Source organism: Myzus persicae, unplaced genomic scaffold (assembly GCF_001856785.1).
Source record: "Myzus persicae strain clone G006 unplaced genomic scaffold, MPER_G0061.0, whole genome shotgun sequence".
Classification (NCBI taxonomy): Eukaryota; Metazoa; Arthropoda; class Insecta; order Hemiptera; family Aphididae; genus Myzus; species Myzus persicae.
Genome location: NW_019100469.1, coordinates 1,869,893 through 1,890,677, shown reverse-complemented (window position 1 = coordinate 1,890,677; position 20,785 = coordinate 1,869,893). Strand labels below are relative to the sequence as shown.

The 20,785-nt window shown below is 31.8% G+C and overlaps 1 protein-coding gene across 3 annotated transcripts in view; it reads right to left on the bottom strand.

The window, feature by feature from the left end:
* LOC111035758 (NACHT domain- and WD repeat-containing protein 1) overlaps positions 1 to 20,785 on the bottom strand; it is a 203,424-nt gene that overhangs the window by 8,321 nt on the left and 174,318 nt on the right. For all 3 annotated transcript variants that reach the window (XM_022317549.1, XM_022317702.1, XM_022317625.1), the window contains exons 6-23: positions 18,244 to 18,404; positions 18,033 to 18,174; positions 17,180 to 17,973; positions 16,061 to 16,288; positions 15,793 to 15,981; positions 15,561 to 15,653; positions 15,246 to 15,479; positions 15,038 to 15,160; positions 14,697 to 14,952; positions 14,020 to 14,219; positions 13,199 to 13,585; positions 12,930 to 13,076; positions 11,980 to 12,203; positions 11,634 to 11,827; positions 10,650 to 10,830; positions 9,882 to 10,290; positions 7,668 to 7,879; positions 7,441 to 7,551 (exon numbers count right to left, since the gene is read on the bottom strand). In XM_022317549.1, coding sequence (XP_022173241.1) covers positions 7,441 to 7,551; positions 7,668 to 7,879; positions 9,882 to 10,290; positions 10,650 to 10,830; positions 11,634 to 11,827; positions 11,980 to 12,203; positions 12,930 to 13,076; positions 13,199 to 13,585; positions 14,020 to 14,219; positions 14,697 to 14,952; positions 15,038 to 15,160; positions 15,246 to 15,479; positions 15,561 to 15,653; positions 15,793 to 15,981; positions 16,061 to 16,288; positions 17,180 to 17,973; positions 18,033 to 18,174; positions 18,244 to 18,404 — 4,285 coding nt within the window. The remainder of the gene's footprint in view (positions 1 to 7,440; positions 7,552 to 7,667; positions 7,880 to 9,881; positions 10,291 to 10,649; positions 10,831 to 11,633; positions 11,828 to 11,979; positions 12,204 to 12,929; positions 13,077 to 13,198; positions 13,586 to 14,019; positions 14,220 to 14,696; positions 14,953 to 15,037; positions 15,161 to 15,245; positions 15,480 to 15,560; positions 15,654 to 15,792; positions 15,982 to 16,060; positions 16,289 to 17,179; positions 17,974 to 18,032; positions 18,175 to 18,243; positions 18,405 to 20,785) is intronic.

Here is a 20,785-nt window from a genome sequence, read left to right as displayed (position 1 = left end):
CAACAAATATACTTATACGGCTATGATATTGTGATTGTTCCCGATTTTATATTGATAAGCCAAAATATCTTTATTTGAGATGTCTGTGTAACGCTGAAGGTTCAAAAAGAACATTTTAAGATTTAAAATGTTCATAATTTGAAAATATTCAAATTATTAGAAAATTTGGCAGAATGAACAAAGTGTCAAATATATTATAATAATTATGCTTTTAACTTGTCGAATTCGACGTAAAAGATCATCATTATAAAATATCAAAATTAACATAGATTTGAACGTCTAGAAAAAAGTATCACAACTTTTATACGTAGTTTTCCCATTATGGTGTAAAATAGAAAATAGAAAATAAATAATTACCTACTACTATCCTACTGACGGAAATGTATATGACCGATGGGAAAACAAGAGCATAAGACATAAGTGTATAACCCTGTACTATTGTACGGAATGAAAAGGTCAAAAGGTTTCGAACGCGTTTACCCTCATAATTTACTCTTGCGGGTGATGGCAGGGAGGTGGGCCCCGCAGACTTGAAACTTATGCTGGAAAATTATATACAGCTGCAGTAGGTAGCTGGTAACCTCCATGTATTATTTTGCGGTACCAGTAATTTGCTATTATGTACAATTGATAATAAACAATAACAATTAGGTACTATCGTTAACCTGCTGTATATTATGTTGCATAGGCTTTAACGGCGGGTTAGGAAGAAAATTATAATAATATATTATGTATACACTATTATAAACGGGTTGCGTTTTATAGCTTGTTCGCTAGGGGGTAAATATAATGTACTAAGTATATAATATTATAATAGTGTGATGCATCATATATGTGTATATACAATTCAGAACCTGAACATAACCACTCCATTACAATTATATGTAAAGAATAACACGTGATTAAATTAATAATATTATTTAGAATGTATACTACTTAAAACGCGGATGTCATCGACTTGGATGCTGAGTGCAGACAGTCGTGGAAGTAGTTGGTTAAAAGTTATTTTTTTTCCATAAATAAATATGAGAGGATTATAGTTTTTTAAAAATATTTATGAAGTTTAGTTAACAACTATGTGTACCAATTATACCAAAATTAATTTTATTGTAATAGTGTAACGTTATTTACAATAATTGTTATTACCTACCGTTTAAATTAACGAGATATTTTGTCATATAAATTATAATAAAGATCACAGAAAAAGTATATTTCAATAGATATAAAATAATTGTTTCCATATATCTATAGTTAAACAAAATATGACGCAAGTCTTATTAGAGATACAGTAAATTAGATAATAATGAGAGTAGAAAAAAATATTCAATACGCATTTTACATAACATACTATTTTATATTTTTGTTTCTATGATTTGACTATGACTATGATTTGAATATACATGATAATATCACTTAAAATAAAATAATATAATACCAATTGTGTAGATAATTTGACTTTGCCAGACATAAAAATCAAAAATCACAAAATACAGAGCTATATTATATCGGTGTATCTCAGTGTTAGTGTACCTACATCAGTTCATGATAAATCGCATCGGTGCACTGCTTTGAGAACAAATCCATCGAAATTAATTGAATATAGAATTTGGTATATTTTTTAACTTGGTCCAAACTACTCTCTACATTTTCTGGATATCTCTAAGAACAATCTAAATTTTTTGTCAAAATCTGTTCAATGGTTTTTGACACCATCAGCTTCAGCTACAAACAAACGGATGTTGCCTTTTGATGTAGATACAAATTTGAATAACAAACAATACATTAATTAGATATATCCTGTAGCAACGCGTGGCGGGCAAGATAGTTTATACCAATTTTTTTTTCTGCAACCAATGACAAATCTATTTATAAATAAAAAATATTCGATTTTCATGTGTGAGCTACCCTATAGGCCTATGTTATAGCAACATATATGCCATAATAGGCTTATAAATATAGCTATAAAAACTTCTCAAGAAATTTGAGTGCAAAATTATTTGCCTTCATGACTCTATGGTTTCTATGGTAATAACTTATAAAAAATGATCTCTGTATAATAATTATACTACATTAATTTCAATTAAACATTTTATTTTTTATTTTTCTAATATTAACTTAATACTTGACGGCGATGACGACTGTGACGGATGATTATCTTTTAATGATCGAAATCCGATCACTCTACGATGCATGAGAGTTTTTCCTGTAAGGCTTTTTAAGACATTCAAATGTATTTACCATTTAATACATGTAATATATTAATAATAGTATTATAATATTATATAATAACATTTTTCTTTTTTAAATATCCCTATTATACTTATTTGATTACGAATTATAAAAATAAAGTTGGTAAGTGCGATTCCAGTGAGCACACGGCAACAATAAAATGAAAAATGATTTTCACTATTTTGGATAAGTAGGTGTTTAAACAATTCATAAAAATTAAATAAAAAAATTGAAATGAACGACCAAATAATGAACGAATTCATCTTTTTAAATAACATGAACGAGAACGAAAATGTTCCGTAGATAGTAGTAGGTAGTAGGTTTTCCATATCGCAAAAGTACCAGGATCTCATGCAGTATACCTGACAGGCGGCCAGTACTAAAAATGTGTGTTGACGTCGTGCATCTGTACGTTCGGTTGCCAAAATAAAAACTCCTTGTGATGTTGGCTACCCGATCGTCGAGTACTTTTTCTTCGAAGTATACATATTTTATAATATCATAATTATACTCATCATTTAAGCGAATCCACAATTCTGCAGTGTAATAAGTAATAACTAATTTAGAAATAATCTTTTGCTTAAAAATAATAACTGAATTGTGACACAAAGGTCAACAGTTATAAACATTATGAAATAATTATTGTATTCAAATCTATGGAATTACATTTTCAAATTAAAAAAAATCATATGTAAATACATGATTATTGATTCATGAGGCTATTAAATGACACTGAATATTATTAAGTATTGACTAAAGTTTAATTTATAAAAGTAAAATTATTATATATGGTCATAACTCTTAATTAAAATTGTTTTCAGTACAAGCTTAATACATATGTGATACCAACTGTGACGGGTGATAATTTTTTTTTCATACCCTCTGTTAAGATATTTCACTTCATATTCAAGTACTTGTAACAAGCACTTTTTTATATTTATATTTATATTAAGTATTTTTTTAAAAGGCATCAACTGTAGGTTATTAGCTTGTTTTTTCTGTAGGAGCAGTACGGTCCGGAACACGTGTATATTTTCTCAACTCTTAAAGGCAGCTTAAGGGTAGCTCACATATGCATTTTTTTCAGCTCATGTAAAACCAATATTCTTTATGGTTATTTAGACGATTGCTATATTTCTACTAATTATAATAATAGCTAATGACGTTATGTAATATTTACATAACCAATGGCAACCATTTACTTAAACAACAAGAATAAATGCACGACAATTTACATTGTAAATCTATTTTTCTAATTTTATTATACTGGATAGTTGGCGCCACCAGTTTATTCTTATTTCACCACTATTTCCCCTCTTCAAGTTTTATTTTTGAGTCAAAAGTTGTATACAACCTTCCTTAAGAATTGGGCTACTAAATGCAAAAGGAATTATTCAAATCCGACTGGTACTTTCAGAGATCACCTCGAGCGTACATCTGGATGCCTTCGTCTTTATATATATTAATATAGATAATATACTAGTTTAAATAATAATGAAAATGATAAGATGACTGACTGACCATTGGCCGGGTTTGGCTGAAATTTGGCTTATAGATAGCTACTATGACTTGGCATCATTTGGGGATTTAACCTCTAAAGGGGAAAATAAGAGGTTGTAGGAATACAATAATGGCGCAATCTGCTCAACAAAATCAAATTAAAAAAAAAACGCTAGTGGCGCCATATTATTTCCAAAAAATGAATGTTAATGTCAACAGTTTAATTGTGATTATTACTTAATTTGTCACTAAATTACAAAACGTTGAACTCGACATTTAGAATTATTGTGGTTCTTCAAATGCTATAGATGTGCTTGGAAATTGGTATTATTTCACTTCATTTTATTTATTTGAATAACAGTGGGTAAATAAATATTAATAAATATTTATTCATTGGTGATCTTTCTTATAAATTAATTGTAAAGATTACGAGTATTTAATGAGCACAGTTGCCATATATTGCCTGTATATGTGACTAAGTTGCACGTGCTGTAGTTCATATATATCTGCAGATATACTGTTTGCATGTGGTCCGCTGATTGCCTACCCAAGTAAGTACTAAATTGCACATAAATCGATTTTCACTTGACTGTCTTGCTGGATACAAAAACTCAGTTTTTGATCTTACACTTTTCACATACAAAAAAAGCACTGGATATACATACGGCACATAAGTTAAAAAACATTCAATCAAGCATACATTAAAATAAATAAAAAAATCTTTGAACGGCAAACGCCGGGTGGAACAGCTGGTGTATAATAATATATATACAATATCTATAGTATAATATATTTTTAATATCAATAAAACAATATGTTTCCAACACCGTATAATTATCTATGCTATAATGTATAAAGAAGAACTATTTGTTCGTTGGTTCGGAGTAATCTCTGAAACTACTTAATAGATTTGAAATTTTTTTTAATCCACAGAAAGCTACACTATCTCAAGGACTCATGGCCATTTTTGATCACGATAAGTAGCACATAATTTTTTTTATTGCAAATTTGAGATTTTTTTATATAAATATTATAAATAACAATAATAATTAATAATAATATATACGAGTAAGCCTATTGGTTACAAAAAATAAAATAGTCATGATGCAGTTGAATATAATTTTAGTCCTGTATTTTATACTTGGTTTAAACCACCAAAATGAGTGTGACTACAAATCAGTAACCACTAACTGTTATGACTGTGTTAAAAATCTTAAATGAAGATTAAGATGGATTAAATCCACGGGGATTTGTGAATTTGTCTCAGGAACTTTTGAACATCACTATGCTGTCGGATATTTAATGTATTTAAATTTTATATTATTAATTTGTAAAACATACTGTACAAAAAATATTGTTTAAGAATGAACTGTTTCAACTACCCAGCTCATTTTATTTGATTAGTAATTTTTTTTTTTACACATTTTCAACATAGGTAAAATACTATCATACTGTAACATTATTGTTCCTAGATTTTTGTTAGGTATAAAAGCGTAACATTTTTTTGATGTTATGTATGACATTCCTTTTTTCAATTCCTGTAATAACTCATGAGTACGATAGTATTAATGATTTTTTATTCATTATTAAAAGACTAATAAATTACAATTTTGTAAGTATTAGACAAAAGTGACCATTTTATTTTTGAAATTCAGGTCACTTTAAGGCTGTTGAAAGCAAATAATTTTTTTCGTACATTCAGACCAATTAGCGGAATAAAAATAAATAAGCTTCCAGAAGTCCAATTTGAATTTTGAAAAAATATTTGAATATTTTTGCTTCTTGTCTGTGTTTTGTAGGAAACAATTTGTTTTTTTTAGTTACACTAAAGTAAAAATGAATTTTGAAAAAAAAATGTATTGGGTACCTACTATTCTAATTATACAACACAATAAATCGAAAATCCATTTCCTACATGACGTGGAAAAGAGAATTGGGAATTCAAATATCTTTTCAAAATTAAAATCCGGTTTTTGGTACTGTTTAAATGTTTCTCCCGCTTTTTAAGACTTTAGTGTTGAAACTTTTTTGATCGTAAAATATAGTGACGTGTGACTACTCGTACGTACGTTACGGATTTCCAAGTATCTTAGCCGTAGTTTATCTTTAATTTCATAAAGCGTTCGGGGAACTCATGCACACTAATGATCAGTCACTACACTCACAGTCACACATCACTCACGATGAATATAAGATATTGCCTAAATCCAACCCCTTAAAAATGGTTAGCTTTCAACAGCGGGGCCTGTCCGTGTGTCTTTACTAAGGAGCAATATTTAGGCAATATGCAATTTCGTTGCTGCCGCCAGTGGCATGCCTGTTAGTCGCCCATGATTATAATTTATAATAGTGTGAGTGTGATTGTATGTGGGTACCGGGCTATCTGATATATTAATCATTTGATTACGAATTATAGTAATATGCAATTCCTGTGGCCACTGCTCGACATACAACAACAACAATATTAAAATGCTTACGGTTTCGTTAAGTATTTAACGATTCAAAAAAATTAAATAAAAAAATTTAAATGAACGACCAAATGAACGCATTTGTCTTTTCAAAGAACACGAACGTGAACGAATTCAAATTTTTAGAGATCGTTGAAAATATAGGTAGGAAGTAGTAGGTTTTCTATATCCCAAAAGTACCAGGATCTCATGCTGTTTACGTGATGGGTGACCAGTATTCAAAATAAGTGTTGATGAAGTGCATATTATATACGTTCGATTGTCAAAATAAAAACTCTTTGCTATGTTAGCCCTGAAGCCTCCACACCACTCACATCGACGTAACTTGAGCGTCAATATAGTTTTCGCGTATAATAAACCATTATTATATTAAATGTTTAAAATGTTTGAATACCGCCTTAACTATTCATTGGAAATTCACTATCATTTGGATCTCTCATCTCTGACAGTCCGCATACAACAATATTAATATATAGTATTATTTGGACTGATCAGTAGAAATACAGAAATCGACTTCGGTGACCTATAATGACATTATTATACGTCATTATAATACTAACATGTCCTGCAGTAATGACATATTACACAAGACATAACATTTAAGATATTATCGTAACATATGATGGCGGTGATCTTGATTTGATGATATCACGGATCTTGTAATGATAACATAACGAGACATAACGACCACAAGATCACTATAAATCATAACGTTTGTAGGTAAGTGTAGTAGGATAGTGAGTTGTAAAACGAATAGAGGCATTTCTACTATTTTTTATTATTATTCACTACACTATCGTGTAAAATACAATGTTTTGTGTCATAGTTTTTTATTTGTTTTGCCAAAACAGTAATTATTGTTTAATTATTCATTATCTTATAAATCTTTGTGTGGATAGTGAAAAAGACGAACTTATTACAGTCAATATAGAAATTGGAAATTTAATTTGTTACCTACCTGAAAAATAGTGATTTTTTTATTTATTCTCTTTTATTTGCGTCCCGTCTACTTATGTTGGTACATAATAATAACAATAATTATGATTCCACGTTATCTCGGATAAAAATATTAACTAAGCTACTGTAGTGGATCCGTTGGAAGAATCGATTTATAAAATTGTTACATTCTTCGATTATACTTGTCGAATGTAGTACCTATACGACCACTGGTATAACTACTTATCAAAATTCATGTACACACCGCCTTTGGTTTAAGTTAGGTAAGATGTCAGAAGGCACTTACCACGTTAGGTCGGCTCGTTGATTTGGAAGGCGACCGTTTGTTGTTCCATTCGGCGATCAATTGGTCAAAGTGTTGTGATTGCGCCAAAGCGGCCTGCTCTGGACCCAGATTCTGTAAACACGAGTGGTTTGGTCAATAGGTAAATCTCTCGTTCAAAACATGCAAAAATGTGTGTGGATAGTAGTCACTGAAGTCGCTTGTATTTGTACGTTTGTGTGAGTACGTACCTGTGATCCCATGTTCTCGTTATTATTGGCCTGTTTCGATATTTCTTCCATGCTGGCCGAGACGGAAAACCGGCGGAGCTTTTCGTCGACGGCAGCCCGTGTTATCGACGAGGTCAAGTGTGCGTACTTTCGTTGCCACGTGTACGAGTCCAACGAGTATTCTTTGATCAACATCCTCCTCATGGGTTTTTTGGCGGCTAGAGATCTGTGTTCTAGAATATATTGGCATAACAAAAACATCAATACATCATCATAATGACTGTTATAGGTATACGATCAAAATAATATTAGTAGTATTGTCATAACTCATAATATTATACTCGGAACTGGAACAATAATGATTTTATAGATTACCGTTCGTCGAAATACAAATTTAAGATGTTTCAATTTCAATTTGTTAAATACCTACTGATGCTTAGTACGATTCGATGCTTGTGAATTCACAATTTAATAATTATCATAACTTATATCTCTGCTGATACATCGCTTATGGGTGCATTGTGCTATAACTAACAATATTATGTTGTATTATAATATTATGCATTTACTCTAATCTTGAGAGTAAAATAGTAAAATATCTACGTTTATATTTCTAATTCGTCTGTATTTATTATTTTACAATCGGTTATTATTATAATATGGAAATCATTTAATTTATAAGTTAATTATGGTGAGTGACGGAATCGTTTTTTTGTATAGAAAATGATTTATCATTGAATTCAAATAACAATTCTTTTAACACAACAATTAGTTAGTTAAATTACAATGACCTATTGGATGACGAGGTAGGTACACTTGAAATCTATATACAGCAAAAGCTAGTTCCCCAGGGTTTTAAATAAAATTTATTAAAAACTGAAAATTTGTAATAACCCTAAAACAATTTTATCTAAAAATTCAGGTTTCGATTACTATGGTTCTTAAAAGAATAATTTTAAGTAATGGTTTCAGTGGCGGGAGAAGACGGAGGATCGATTAGGTTTATCAAATTTCAAAAGGTTCCTGTTTTAATACTACAGATTTTTGTTCGGTTCCATTTCTCACTCGGTATTATAAAATAATATCAATGGATTGTTTGTAGAAAAATTAACTGAGTCATGTGGCGAATGAGTAAAAAAAAATGTCTCGAATTACCTGTGTATAGGTACTACGAGTGTAGAGTGCAGAGCTATTTAAAATGGTATGACAAAGTTCAAGAGATAGGAGTGGTTATCGTGGCAGAAAGAAAAAAATGAAAAGTAGTACCATAAAATAATTGGACGGGGTTTGTGCAGTGGGTACTCAAACGTGGTCGTGTATGATGCACACATTTCATTGTGTACTCGAACGTGATGTAATTTTACTGAAAAAAAATCACTTTATGATTAAACACGGGACGGCCATTAAAACGATCCGAGAATACAATTATAATAAAATAAAATGTCTCAAATTTTAATTCGCTTTTAAGCTGTAATACAATATTATAATGTATTCGTTTTAGGTTATTATAATAGTTTTACGTTGTTTGCGTTTTTGTATAAATCTCGGTAAATCAAGAGTGACTTTTTTGTCGTTGTAAAATGTAATAAAACGTCATGCGTGTACCTATATATATATGGGTTACAGCCCACGCAACTCGAGCACTGAGTTTATTATATTATTTATCGAGTTTTCAGTTTTATTTAGTTAAATAATTATAGTGTTTCATATGTTTTGGTCGTTCACCCTGACACGCGCCTAATATAAGTTATTATGCTCATTAATCGATGGGTCTAAAGCGACGAAGGTGACCTTATTTTATTTTTTTCTATCTAATATTTTATGACGTTTTTTTTTTTTTTTGTGACAAGTGAAACATCGGATATGTAGGGATATGTAAGGGGCTTATGATGACTCTAAACGCATGTTAAGAATATTTTTAAAAAATACTTCACCTTTTATTGCTGAAAATAATGCTTAACAACCTTTGATTTTTAAAAGCCATTAACACGGAAACATGCGTTTAGTACCTATTCATTTTCAATTTTTAAAATATTTAATTAAGAGTTTATAGCTTCCATTTTTTAAAAAGTTGTCCGACTATTTTTGGTACGGTTCCAGTCGCGAGTTGTTACTTGTTAGCGAGATTCTCGCTTTGTGAAAACCTTTTTTTTCTTCAAAATATTCAATAACTGATGCTATATTTATCGATATTTATCGTTCCGTTTATTTATAATTACAATATAGTGCTCATACCTCGGTTGATAAACACCGGAACCTTGACGTACTGTGCGGGCGTGTTCATCAGCTGTGTGATGGGCAAGTACTGGCTCTCGTACAGGTGTACCGCAACCCGGGTCACGTCCGTGGACATAGAGAGGCCCAAAATGGGGAGGTGCAGTTGCAGTGACGTCAGTGGGACACCGCGTTTCGTGTCCCATACGATTATGCGCTTGTCGTCGGACCCGGACAAGGCCACCGAACCGTCACCGCTTAGTTTGACACACGTCACGTGGCCTAAGTGACCGGTTAGCAGGTGTCTGTCGTCGCCCGTGTGTATGTCCCATATGATTAAGTTGGCGTCCCATGAACCTGATACAACGATCGACTTGTCGCTGATGGCTACGGCCACGCACGTCACCTGGTCTTCGTGTCCGACTAACACCTATGGCGTACGTACAAGAATATGTGTAATATATTCAGTATTCACATGATGTGGTAGTGAGTGAGTGGACGAGTGGGAGATGGATCGTTTTTATGAAATTTAATGAAGAGGTCGATACTTATTTCGATAGCTTAAAAAATTTATTTTTACTGCGAAACCTTTATTACATTTTGATTTTTAAATGGCAACTAATTTCATCATTATAATTATTGTTCAGTTTATCGACTTTAATAGTTTAGTTACTTACATATTTTTCCGTAATTGTTTAAACAAAAAAAATATTCCTACACGTCTACACCCGCAGGGACATCAGTGAGGGACTGGTGGGTAGATAATATCCGTGTCGGTAATACACGTACCTGTGACAGTTTACCGCCATTGATTTGCCACACTTTCAACGACATGTCTTTGGACCCGGTGATTATTTGTAACGAGTCGTAGGTTATCACGAAACACGTTATCTCTTCCGTGTGACTGACCGGCCATTTTTCAGTCCAAGGGCCTCCCTCATTCTTGATAGACAACGGCCAGATGTGCAGCCTATGTAAAACCATCATAAAATATATACTGAGGTATCGTGACTTGCTAGGTTTTGATTCACAAAAATGAAAAGATTGAGGTTTCTGAATCGACTTTATTAAGAATTGGAATAAAATAACATTATATGAATACAAATTTAATTTTGTCCGATTTTTAATTATTTATTAATTAATTAAATTATAAAATATAAATAATAATAAATATACGCTACATATTTTAGGTTTAAAATAATAGGTTTTGTGTTCAAAGATTATTTTATGGATTAAATTGTATTAAAAATTAATACGAAATTACCAAAAATGCATTTATAGATCTATCTTCATGAAAAATCATTAATATGCGAAATATTGAAAATATGACCAGAATATGCAAAAATATCAAAAATGAACTACAAATATGAATGCACTAGGTTATAGAATATAATTTTTACTCATATATAGAATTCGTTGACAAAAATAAGCAATTTCTATAACTTCTCATTTCCAGACTCCTAGTAATTAGCAAAATAAAATATGGGTTTGAAATGTAAGTAAATTGTAAGTAATTTAGATATTGAAATCGTGTAATTGTCATCAAATAATATTAAAAGTACCCGGGAATTGACTGCAGTTTTTTTTAAGTATTAGGGTTTCCTAAAATAAAAAATAATCCATTAAATAATTAAAAACTCCTCAATATCAACATTCCCGTTCCAATTTTGGCATTAGTAGTAAAATAATAACAGTATTATGATTCTGATCGCTTTAGACTTAGTTCAGTTATACGGACTCAATCGAAACAATGTCTACCGAGTTCTGACTTACGAAAAATGGCCGTCACCGCTGACAAGGTATTTCATGTTGTTGGTCACTGACAGGTTGGTCGCCGGGCATATCACCGAGTTGAGTAGCGTTCCATTGTCTGACAGCCAAACTGCTATGACGCCCGCCTTGTCACTGGACACGACCTTCTCGCTGTCTGAGGTAACCTCCACGGCAGTGATGGCTGACTGGTGGCCCTGTCGATTGGTCAAACAACAGTGATTTTTATGAGAAACAAAAATTAAAAGACGCTGAAATAGACTAAGATGTTATTACAGACAACTCCGAGTATATTATAGGCATATAAGCTTACATTTTAACCTACCTTAATATTATAAGGTGTACTTACGCTGAATGTGAAAACGGCATTGCCCACGGTTAGGCCCCAGACCAACACAAGTTTGTCCTCTGAACCGGATACGGCGAAAAGTCCGTTGGAAGCGATGGCTAGACACGTTATAGCGGCAGTGTGGCCGTGCATGGTCGAGTGTAGCTCGTTGTTGTTCAGTTTATAGACGTTTTCTAAGCTCTCCACGTTCAGATGCCAGACGTTAACCAGACTGTCCAAGCCACCTGTGTGGGAGACATGTAAGTAAGCCGATTTTATAATTTAGTAAGAACATTTGTCTCATAAGTATTATCGGAGTTTGAACTAGGTCGCGCTAAAAGTTGACTAAAATCGCACCTAATATTATTTATTTATTTGATTGATTAGTTTATTGATAACTAATGGGCAATAGAGTTGCTTAAAATAAATATTTAACTTACGAATAAATAATTATTATGTATCAACTATTGTTTTGTATAATCAAATTAACAATATTTTTGAATATGAAGATAATATCTTCAACTTATATCTATGAAAACAATTTATTCAAAATTTAAAAATGAATACTGAAGTTTTGATTCACTATCAAAGTTAAAATGAAAATTATTATGACAGTAACAAACCCGAAGCATAAGACTTTTTGGTTCTTAAAACTATAAGATTGTGAGTCTAACGACTCATAAAAGCAAACTTTGACCGGGTGTAAAAAGTTGGAATCAACCAACCTATTTCTTCTAGTATTTCAGGAAAAGTATGATATAATGGTGTATTTTATGTTATAAATAAACGGTTTGTCTGAACAAGCTGGGATGAATTCCATATTATGGATCCATACTCTAGATTTGAACGTATCGGAGAACAATATAAAGTTTTTAGGCATTGAATTTCTTTAAAGTCCCAGCATTGACGCTTCATAAACGCTAATATGCTCAAGAGTGTTCGAGCCCTGTCTTATTATGTACATATCATACCTGTAACAGCCATTGTGCCGTCTCGCGATATGTCCAAACAGGTGATGGCACTGGTGTGTGGTTTTCGGGACAACGGAGACGATTGTTTGTTGATCGTGTGCGCGCTTCCCATTTTTCGGAAATTCCAGTAAGCGATTTTGCCGTTGCCTAATATAATAACGACATGATGTGAGAGGCAAGAAATCAAAACTCTCCTCACCATACATCACTCCAACACCCACAACACACTCACACAATCACTCAATACACTTCTCAATATTGTTGCTTACCCGCTGTGACGAGGAAGTCGTCGTTGTTGGTGATTTTCACGGCGATCACTTCTTTGTGGTGCGGTGCCGTAGATATTGGCACGAGGTCCAAGTCTCCCGAATGTATGTCATAGATGTACACCCTGGAGTCAACGCCGGCTACCACTGCCCGCTGACAGTCTTCGGCCAATGCGATCGACATGATTTTGGAACAGTATCCTTTTAAGTTGTGTATGAGCGTACCCGTCGCCAGTGCGTGTAGCCACAACTGGTTTCCCTCGCACAGCACTAACAGGAACATCGAGTCGACCGATATGTCCAACATTTCCACTGGTCCGGGTAGAGCGATGGTGTTGAGCAGGTCGAGAGTATCCATTTCCCAAAGGCATACTGTGCAATCAGACGAACCTGCAAACGCGACGTTACTGTTAGACGCTGAAATTATAATCTCCGAGGAAAGTGAATTTGGTTTTTGTTTGCCAGATATTTTAAACATTAAATTTCTATCACTTTTAATCTATACGTTATACCCTAGGGTTAAATTATATCAAACCCATATACTATTTTTGTACTTGTCACGCTACATATACGATCCTTCAAAAGTCAAAAGTTCATTGTTTATTTTATAAATATATTTTTTAGTTAAAATAATATCATAATATTTTTTGTTTTTAAAAAAAATTATGAAAAATTGTTTAATGTAATACTTAAGTTGAATCTATCAAATTTAGGTCAACCAATAAAAAAATAACCAAATATTCTCAAAATCACAAAACTGATAAGATTACCAAAATCATGATAAAATTCCTAATCTAACAATATGTCATGTTGTGTATATGTACCAGTAACTAAGACGTCTTGTGATGTTAATTGAACTGCCGTAACGGGTCCTTTATGGTAGTCAATTTTTTTTACCATTTTGCCTTTTAACGTGTACAGAAGTATTTTACTATTTTCGCAACCCAAAACCACACCAAGTTCTTTGTTGCCACCATCGTTGATAGTCGCCACGCAAAGGCTTAACACAAGAGATTCTAAGTCACTGTAAAAAAAAAAATTAAAAGATTACCCACACATTTTAGGTGCACATAACGTGTGTGTGAATAAGTTAGCTAAAAGTTGATGGTTGCGGCAAAACGAATAGTCCATATCCATGAACATGTAGAGAAACGTTAACAATTATTCAATTTTGAAACCATCCAACACCTTTGATTTTCATTTCTTGGAACTTCGTAAATTGTATAAAATATTTGGAATTTAGAACTAAAAAATATATGCAGACTGAAGAACTTTTGAAACATTGGAGAACAAAATACATCACTTTTAATATAAATTTGGAATTAGCTTGTGATTTTTTCTTAATGTTTCAAAAGTCACTCTATTGGCATAAACTTGGCAGAAAAAATATTTTTATAAAATTAAAACAATTCAGAATATTTGGATTTAACTTTTGGATGATTTTAAAAGCAAACCACTGACATCTTTCTATTGCAAGTTTATGGAAACGAATATAGCTCACGTGTATTTCGCTAATAAAGCGTATGTGTTTAGATCCCAGACTAGAACGCTGCGGTCTTCAGAACCGGTGACTAATAACTGAGGGTTTTTGTTCACATTCAAACACTTGATTGGTTTCTGATGTCCTTTGAATGTCTGGACTCTCGCGTTTCCCATCGTGTGCCAAAGTTGAGCGTCGCCTTCTTTAGGTATAACAACCACGTGTTGTGCTGAAGGCGTAGGAGCTATATGCCGGATCGGTATACCGCAGTTAACGCCTGAATAATAAACCGCATCGATATCAATATCAAGGAGTGTGTAAAATGTATTTTTTTTCATTGTCTTTCGATTTAATAATATTACATTTTATGTGAAGAGGCAAAGGAGGTTGTAGCCAACTTGTGTGCGGCACCAATAACGGATCTGTGAAACCGTCGCACCACGATACCGAACATCTTATGATTCTGTGCATTAGCTTGCTACTATCTATAATGTCAGTATGAAGTGTGGTTAATATCTATAGTGTATTCTGTGTATTGTGGTTTGATTCAAAATGCAAGTGTCGCCTTACCCGCCACGGGCCGTAGCCAACTAATGATTTGTGCCCCGAGTTGCAATGTATCCCTCGTGAGTACGTCACTTGATTTCCTCACTGTATAGTAAACTAATTCGACATCTCTATCCAACACATAGCATCGCGCGTGTTCTATGATTGACCGGAGGTAACTGACAGATATAGTTCGTACTGCCGCCAGTAAAAAGTCGAAATTACACAACGTCAGTTCTTTTAGTCTGATGTGGTCACCTGTGAATTTTCGTGTGTATTATTTTTAATTTCAATGATTACGGTACAAAATTATTGCATAATTTGCTATCGTTTATTTACCAGCTTTGAGCAGATGAATCCACGATTCCTCGACGTGTCTTAAACTATACGTCATGTCATTGTGTATAATGGTTTCTCCATCTTTACTTACCGCTGTAATAATAAATGTTTTCGTTATAATACTCGGTAGAATGGATACTTAAAAGTTTTTAAATGAATACTTAATTATATAGTACCAAAAAGTAGTAAAAAGTAGCAAAAAGGTAAACTACTATAATTAAAGTATACTTACAACCATCAGTTTTGGATTCTGATTCGTCTTTGGCAAATTCACTAAAGAACAAATTTCCTATTTCCATATGCAACGTTCTTTTATGTATCTTTGATGTAAGATACCTTTGCCTAACTACATCAAATGTTATTTTATGTCTCCAACATAATAATATGCGACCGCTCATGAATTTTTCGTATAAGAGAGGCACTATAAATATACATGTCAATAAATTCCTTTGATAATATTTAATATTTTTTAAAAGTAAACTTATCATTTTTATTCTCACTTATAGTTTTTTTAGCTGTACAAAATGTGGAAAAATTAAAATTCCCGTCTTCTAACTTCAAAGGAGTTCCAAAATCACCAGTTGTTGGCATAAGCAACTCAAGAAGTTCGGTTTCTGTTAAACCAAATTCGGATACCGATATGTACGAAGCTAATCTAGTAACGGCTTTAAGACCAAACGCTTGTTCGTAGTTCTCTAACATATTGTTGATATTTGTTTTGATTGTCTCTAAAAAAAAAAAGTTAACTTGTAATTTAAGACAAATAGCTGAGAAAAATTAATATTACTCATAACTTTTTTGAGTTACAGGAGAATTGAAATATTATAACCTATAGAGTGTTTCATAAACATGAATGAAAATGAAACGAGTGATATTTTTTTTTTGTTTTTATGTCAGCACTGATTTTATTTTCGTTGTTATCCGTTATATAATTTTGACTTAAGATTTTTAATGGTTCACGAGATTTGGTGTATTGTGTTAACCACGGTGGAAAATATAAATATACAGGACGATAATAAAAAATATATATTTTTGTAAATATAACTTTTTTAACAAAGTTATATTTGAATAATTTTCATCCAATTTTATGAAACACCCAGTACTTACTATAATTTATCGATTAATTAAAAATATATTTTTAAAATTTTTTTTTCTCATAGTAAGGAATATCTGAAAACCATAATATATTAATACTATATTTTATAAAAAAATAGGTTTTAAATGAATTCCATTTATTACGATTTTTGAATATGATAAAACCTTCAAATGAAAACCAAACCATTTTTGCGTGTTTATGTGATCGAAGTAAGATGAGTTCCTAAAATATTTGATAAGATCTATCAAATTTTGTTGGTGGAGTATAATTTTTCTTGCACTCTCATTTTTGAGCCGAAATTAAAAACATGGGTAAATATCCACGATAAGCTTATCATAAAATATCGATTTTCGGTAAGTATTTATATTTAATTAAAAAGAATACAAAATTCAATTTCTATGAAATTGTTAACTGTAAGTTAAGTTATTTCACCAAACAAAAAAGTTCAACACTAAATTATTCATAGAAAAGCGAGATTACAGTTTATGTTTTAACATTTATTTTTATTTTTAATACACCTTACCTATATTGGCGTCTGGTAGTTCCATATAAAATTCAGAATTTCTAAAACGGTCTTTTTGCATCGGGGTCATTTTCAATTCATCAGGAGTATTCAAGGTCGTGCATACGATATGTACGTTGAATGGCAGTACTGTGGGTAACCAGGACAGACCTGCAACTACATCTGAGTCCAAAGGGTTTAACCTATGTAAATCGTCGATGAACAAAACTAACGTCGACGACCTGCATTCGTCTTCAAATCGCTTTAACAGCGTCTGAAACCAATCGCTGATATACAGCGGGTCGAATGAGGCATCTAAAGGTACGCAAAGCCCGGTGGGCTGAAGAACGCAAGTTAGCTGCTCGCATATTATTCTCAATAGTTCCAGGTTGTACGAAGCTCTCGGCGTCACACCCGAAAACCTCACTATCCTCACTGGTTTCTTATCGAACCATTTTTCACATTCTTGATAAATGTTGGTGATTATTGATGTTTTTCCGGAGCCCAGACCTCCACGTATGATGATCGGGCCGTGTTTAGTAGTCGTGGACATCATTTTTCGTATCTTGGTGACTGTGTCAAATCGAGGATTCCGAGGATTTAGTTTAATCAGATCTTTGCAGTGTACTATGTGTACTATCGCTTCCTTGAGCACTTCCTGTATAGTTTTGTTCCTGGCATTCAACTCGGGTTTATGTTCAATGCTTGTGTTTATCATACTTTGCATTTTTGACATGACTGCTTCTTGGAATATGGTCAAATACATATCATGCTCGGGATGTTCACCATCGATACCCCCGGGTTTCCATTCCACACTGTAATTGCAATTGGTTTTTGTCTAATCAAATTTACACAGAAAATGATGAGCACTTACCTTAATTCAATTAGATTATCTGATGATACAGTGTCCTTTAAGAAATGTTTGAATGATGAAACCGTCTCGTCAATTCCACTTTCATAATTGTGCCGTCCAGTGAATTCTCTATTGAACACGACCATGTGATCTTTATCCAAGTCTAAACGAAATATGTTTATCATGATTATTATTATTTTCAAAAATATTATGACGTGATAATATAACTAACCTAGAGCGTGTAAAGTTTGATGTTGGACCGCTGAATGAAATATTTGTGGATCAACAATCAAACCTCTGCTTAATAGTTCTTGTGACGCTTCTTGCATTACTACTAAAGCTTTTTCATTTTTCTCAAACCAAAGGCGTAATTGTTCTTGATCCTTGTCATCACTGAATACAATTTAAATAAATGTTTAAACAGCTTTTTTACAAGCAGTTAAGTAGTAAAGATCAAAATATATTTTTAAATTAAAATTATTTTTTTTGTGTTATATATAGCTGTAATAAACACAGTGAATTCAAAATATAATTCAGAACTTGTCTGATGTATGACCTATTGAACAATACTACCTACCGAAATCTGTTGCATGTCATCTTTGCTACTACCTAGCCAATTAATTATTAGTTTTTAAAAACTTAGGTACTTTTTTATTTATGATAATAATATAACCATATTTATCATTGTCGAATAATTAATTTTATCTGAATATATTTTTTTTTTTTATTGAACTTAAGCCAGGTGACTAAGGCCATTAGCTGTTGTAGGGGTTATGAACTATGGTAGGGGTAAGGTTGGTACGGTAAGTTGTTTTTTCACGATTGTTACGGTAGGTAGCAAACACGTGTATGTGTGGCAAGGTTTTTAATTACTATGAACCCAGGTGGTCACCCATCCGGGAGCTAGTAGATGTGGCCGTTACTTACTACCAGAATGCGACTAGTAGCAGCCAACTCACCACGCCAAGCTAGTATCTGAATATTATACTGTAGCTCATATGTTCTTAATTATATACTGTTTATAAATAATAAGTCGTTCCAGAAAACTTTCTTTGCTTATATGCATTCAAATAAGAAATTAACCGACCTCAACCGTTCTTCTTGGAATAATTGACGATCTAACATAATATCTGTTGCCTCGCGTGTTTTAGGTTAGGTTAGGTTTTTAGTTATAAATTGTATTAACATAAAAATAATTTAGTATAATAACATTGTTACACTTTCATTAAAATCTAGTCTTATGAGCAATGCTAAGACATGCTCGTAGTGTACTAGTGTCTTATATGCCTAAAAATATTTATGGTGTTATTCTTGTTATTTATTACATAATATAGAAAAAATAAAAAGAATAAATATTTGTCTGTTAGAATAATAAAATTTATGATGGATAACAATTTTTTAGTAAGTTGCATGCAGTACTAACAACATTCTGTGGTTGGTAGCAACAATACTAGTACCTTAAATGGCTAAATTGCCTAAATTCATATTATAACAACTGTAAAGCCGTTTAGGAATATTGAGATTATTAAAGTTGTATCGTTTAAAAACCAATTTTTTTTAAAGTTCATGTCAAAAATATGCCATGAAATTAAACGCATTCAAAATTTAAATATATTGATTTTCCACTAGGGAGATCTTAGGGTGAACGTTTGGATATTCTGTATTAATATATCATAGTCAATAATTATAATAAATACGTTATCAATATTGCTGTATATTTTTACTACCTATATTTTATTACATCTAAACACCTAATTCAATTTCAAATATTCTTTTCTTCTTTTTAGTTTTTATGAAGTCTTAATTATTTTGGGTATCACTATATTGATTATAATGGTATTAATAATAATTTATAATCAATGGTACTACTGACTTCTATATAGTATTATACTTTCTGAGGTTGTTTTTATTATGTTCAAGTCAATGTAATAAACATATTAAATTCAAAAATACTTATTCACAAAGAAATGACAAATTCTACTTTATCTATACCTATCTGATTATATTTTGAAAACAGACTATCAAACTATAATATATTATATAAGAATTTCTTTTATACAACTTTATTCAATTAACTCTAAACTCTAAAGGGATATTTTATTTTCTGAATATGTGAGTTATACAATTTATTTTTGTTGTTTGATTTTGCTATTTGAACATTATAGTATATAGAGAGAAGAAATATTGTTAACTGTGACACGGTATCGTATTAGCATAATAATGATAGGTAATCATATATTGCAACTGTATTTTGTATTAATATTAAATAAAATATCTTCAATTTTATATATGTTTTTGTACCTTCAATTCTATTATAATGTACTTTCTACTCAAAATTTATAGGTAGTAGGTACTACACATGCAATTCTATACTAGGAGTATTTCATTTTGTCTGTTATTATATTTTTTTAAATGAAGTATAAAAACTCGTACTATGATGTGTATAATATAACGATATAATATTATGGCACCACATATTGTAAAAATCTTTGATGTTGTTGAAATAATTTTTATTTAATTTAATTTAGTGAACATTTTATTTTCTTTATGGTGGAATGCTAGAAAAATAACAGGTTTATTATACGTTGGTATAAATGTTTTAGTGGGTAGTGGTGAATTTTCTAATAGGATAATGAAAATTTATTTTTCAATCGATGCAAGTTGATATTTCGTTTTAACAATCCCTACATTATTCGTTGACTGTCTGTCTCGGTCACGTATATTGACTTTTATTTTACAATAAAAATATACTTCTGATGTCTGTCTACCCACGG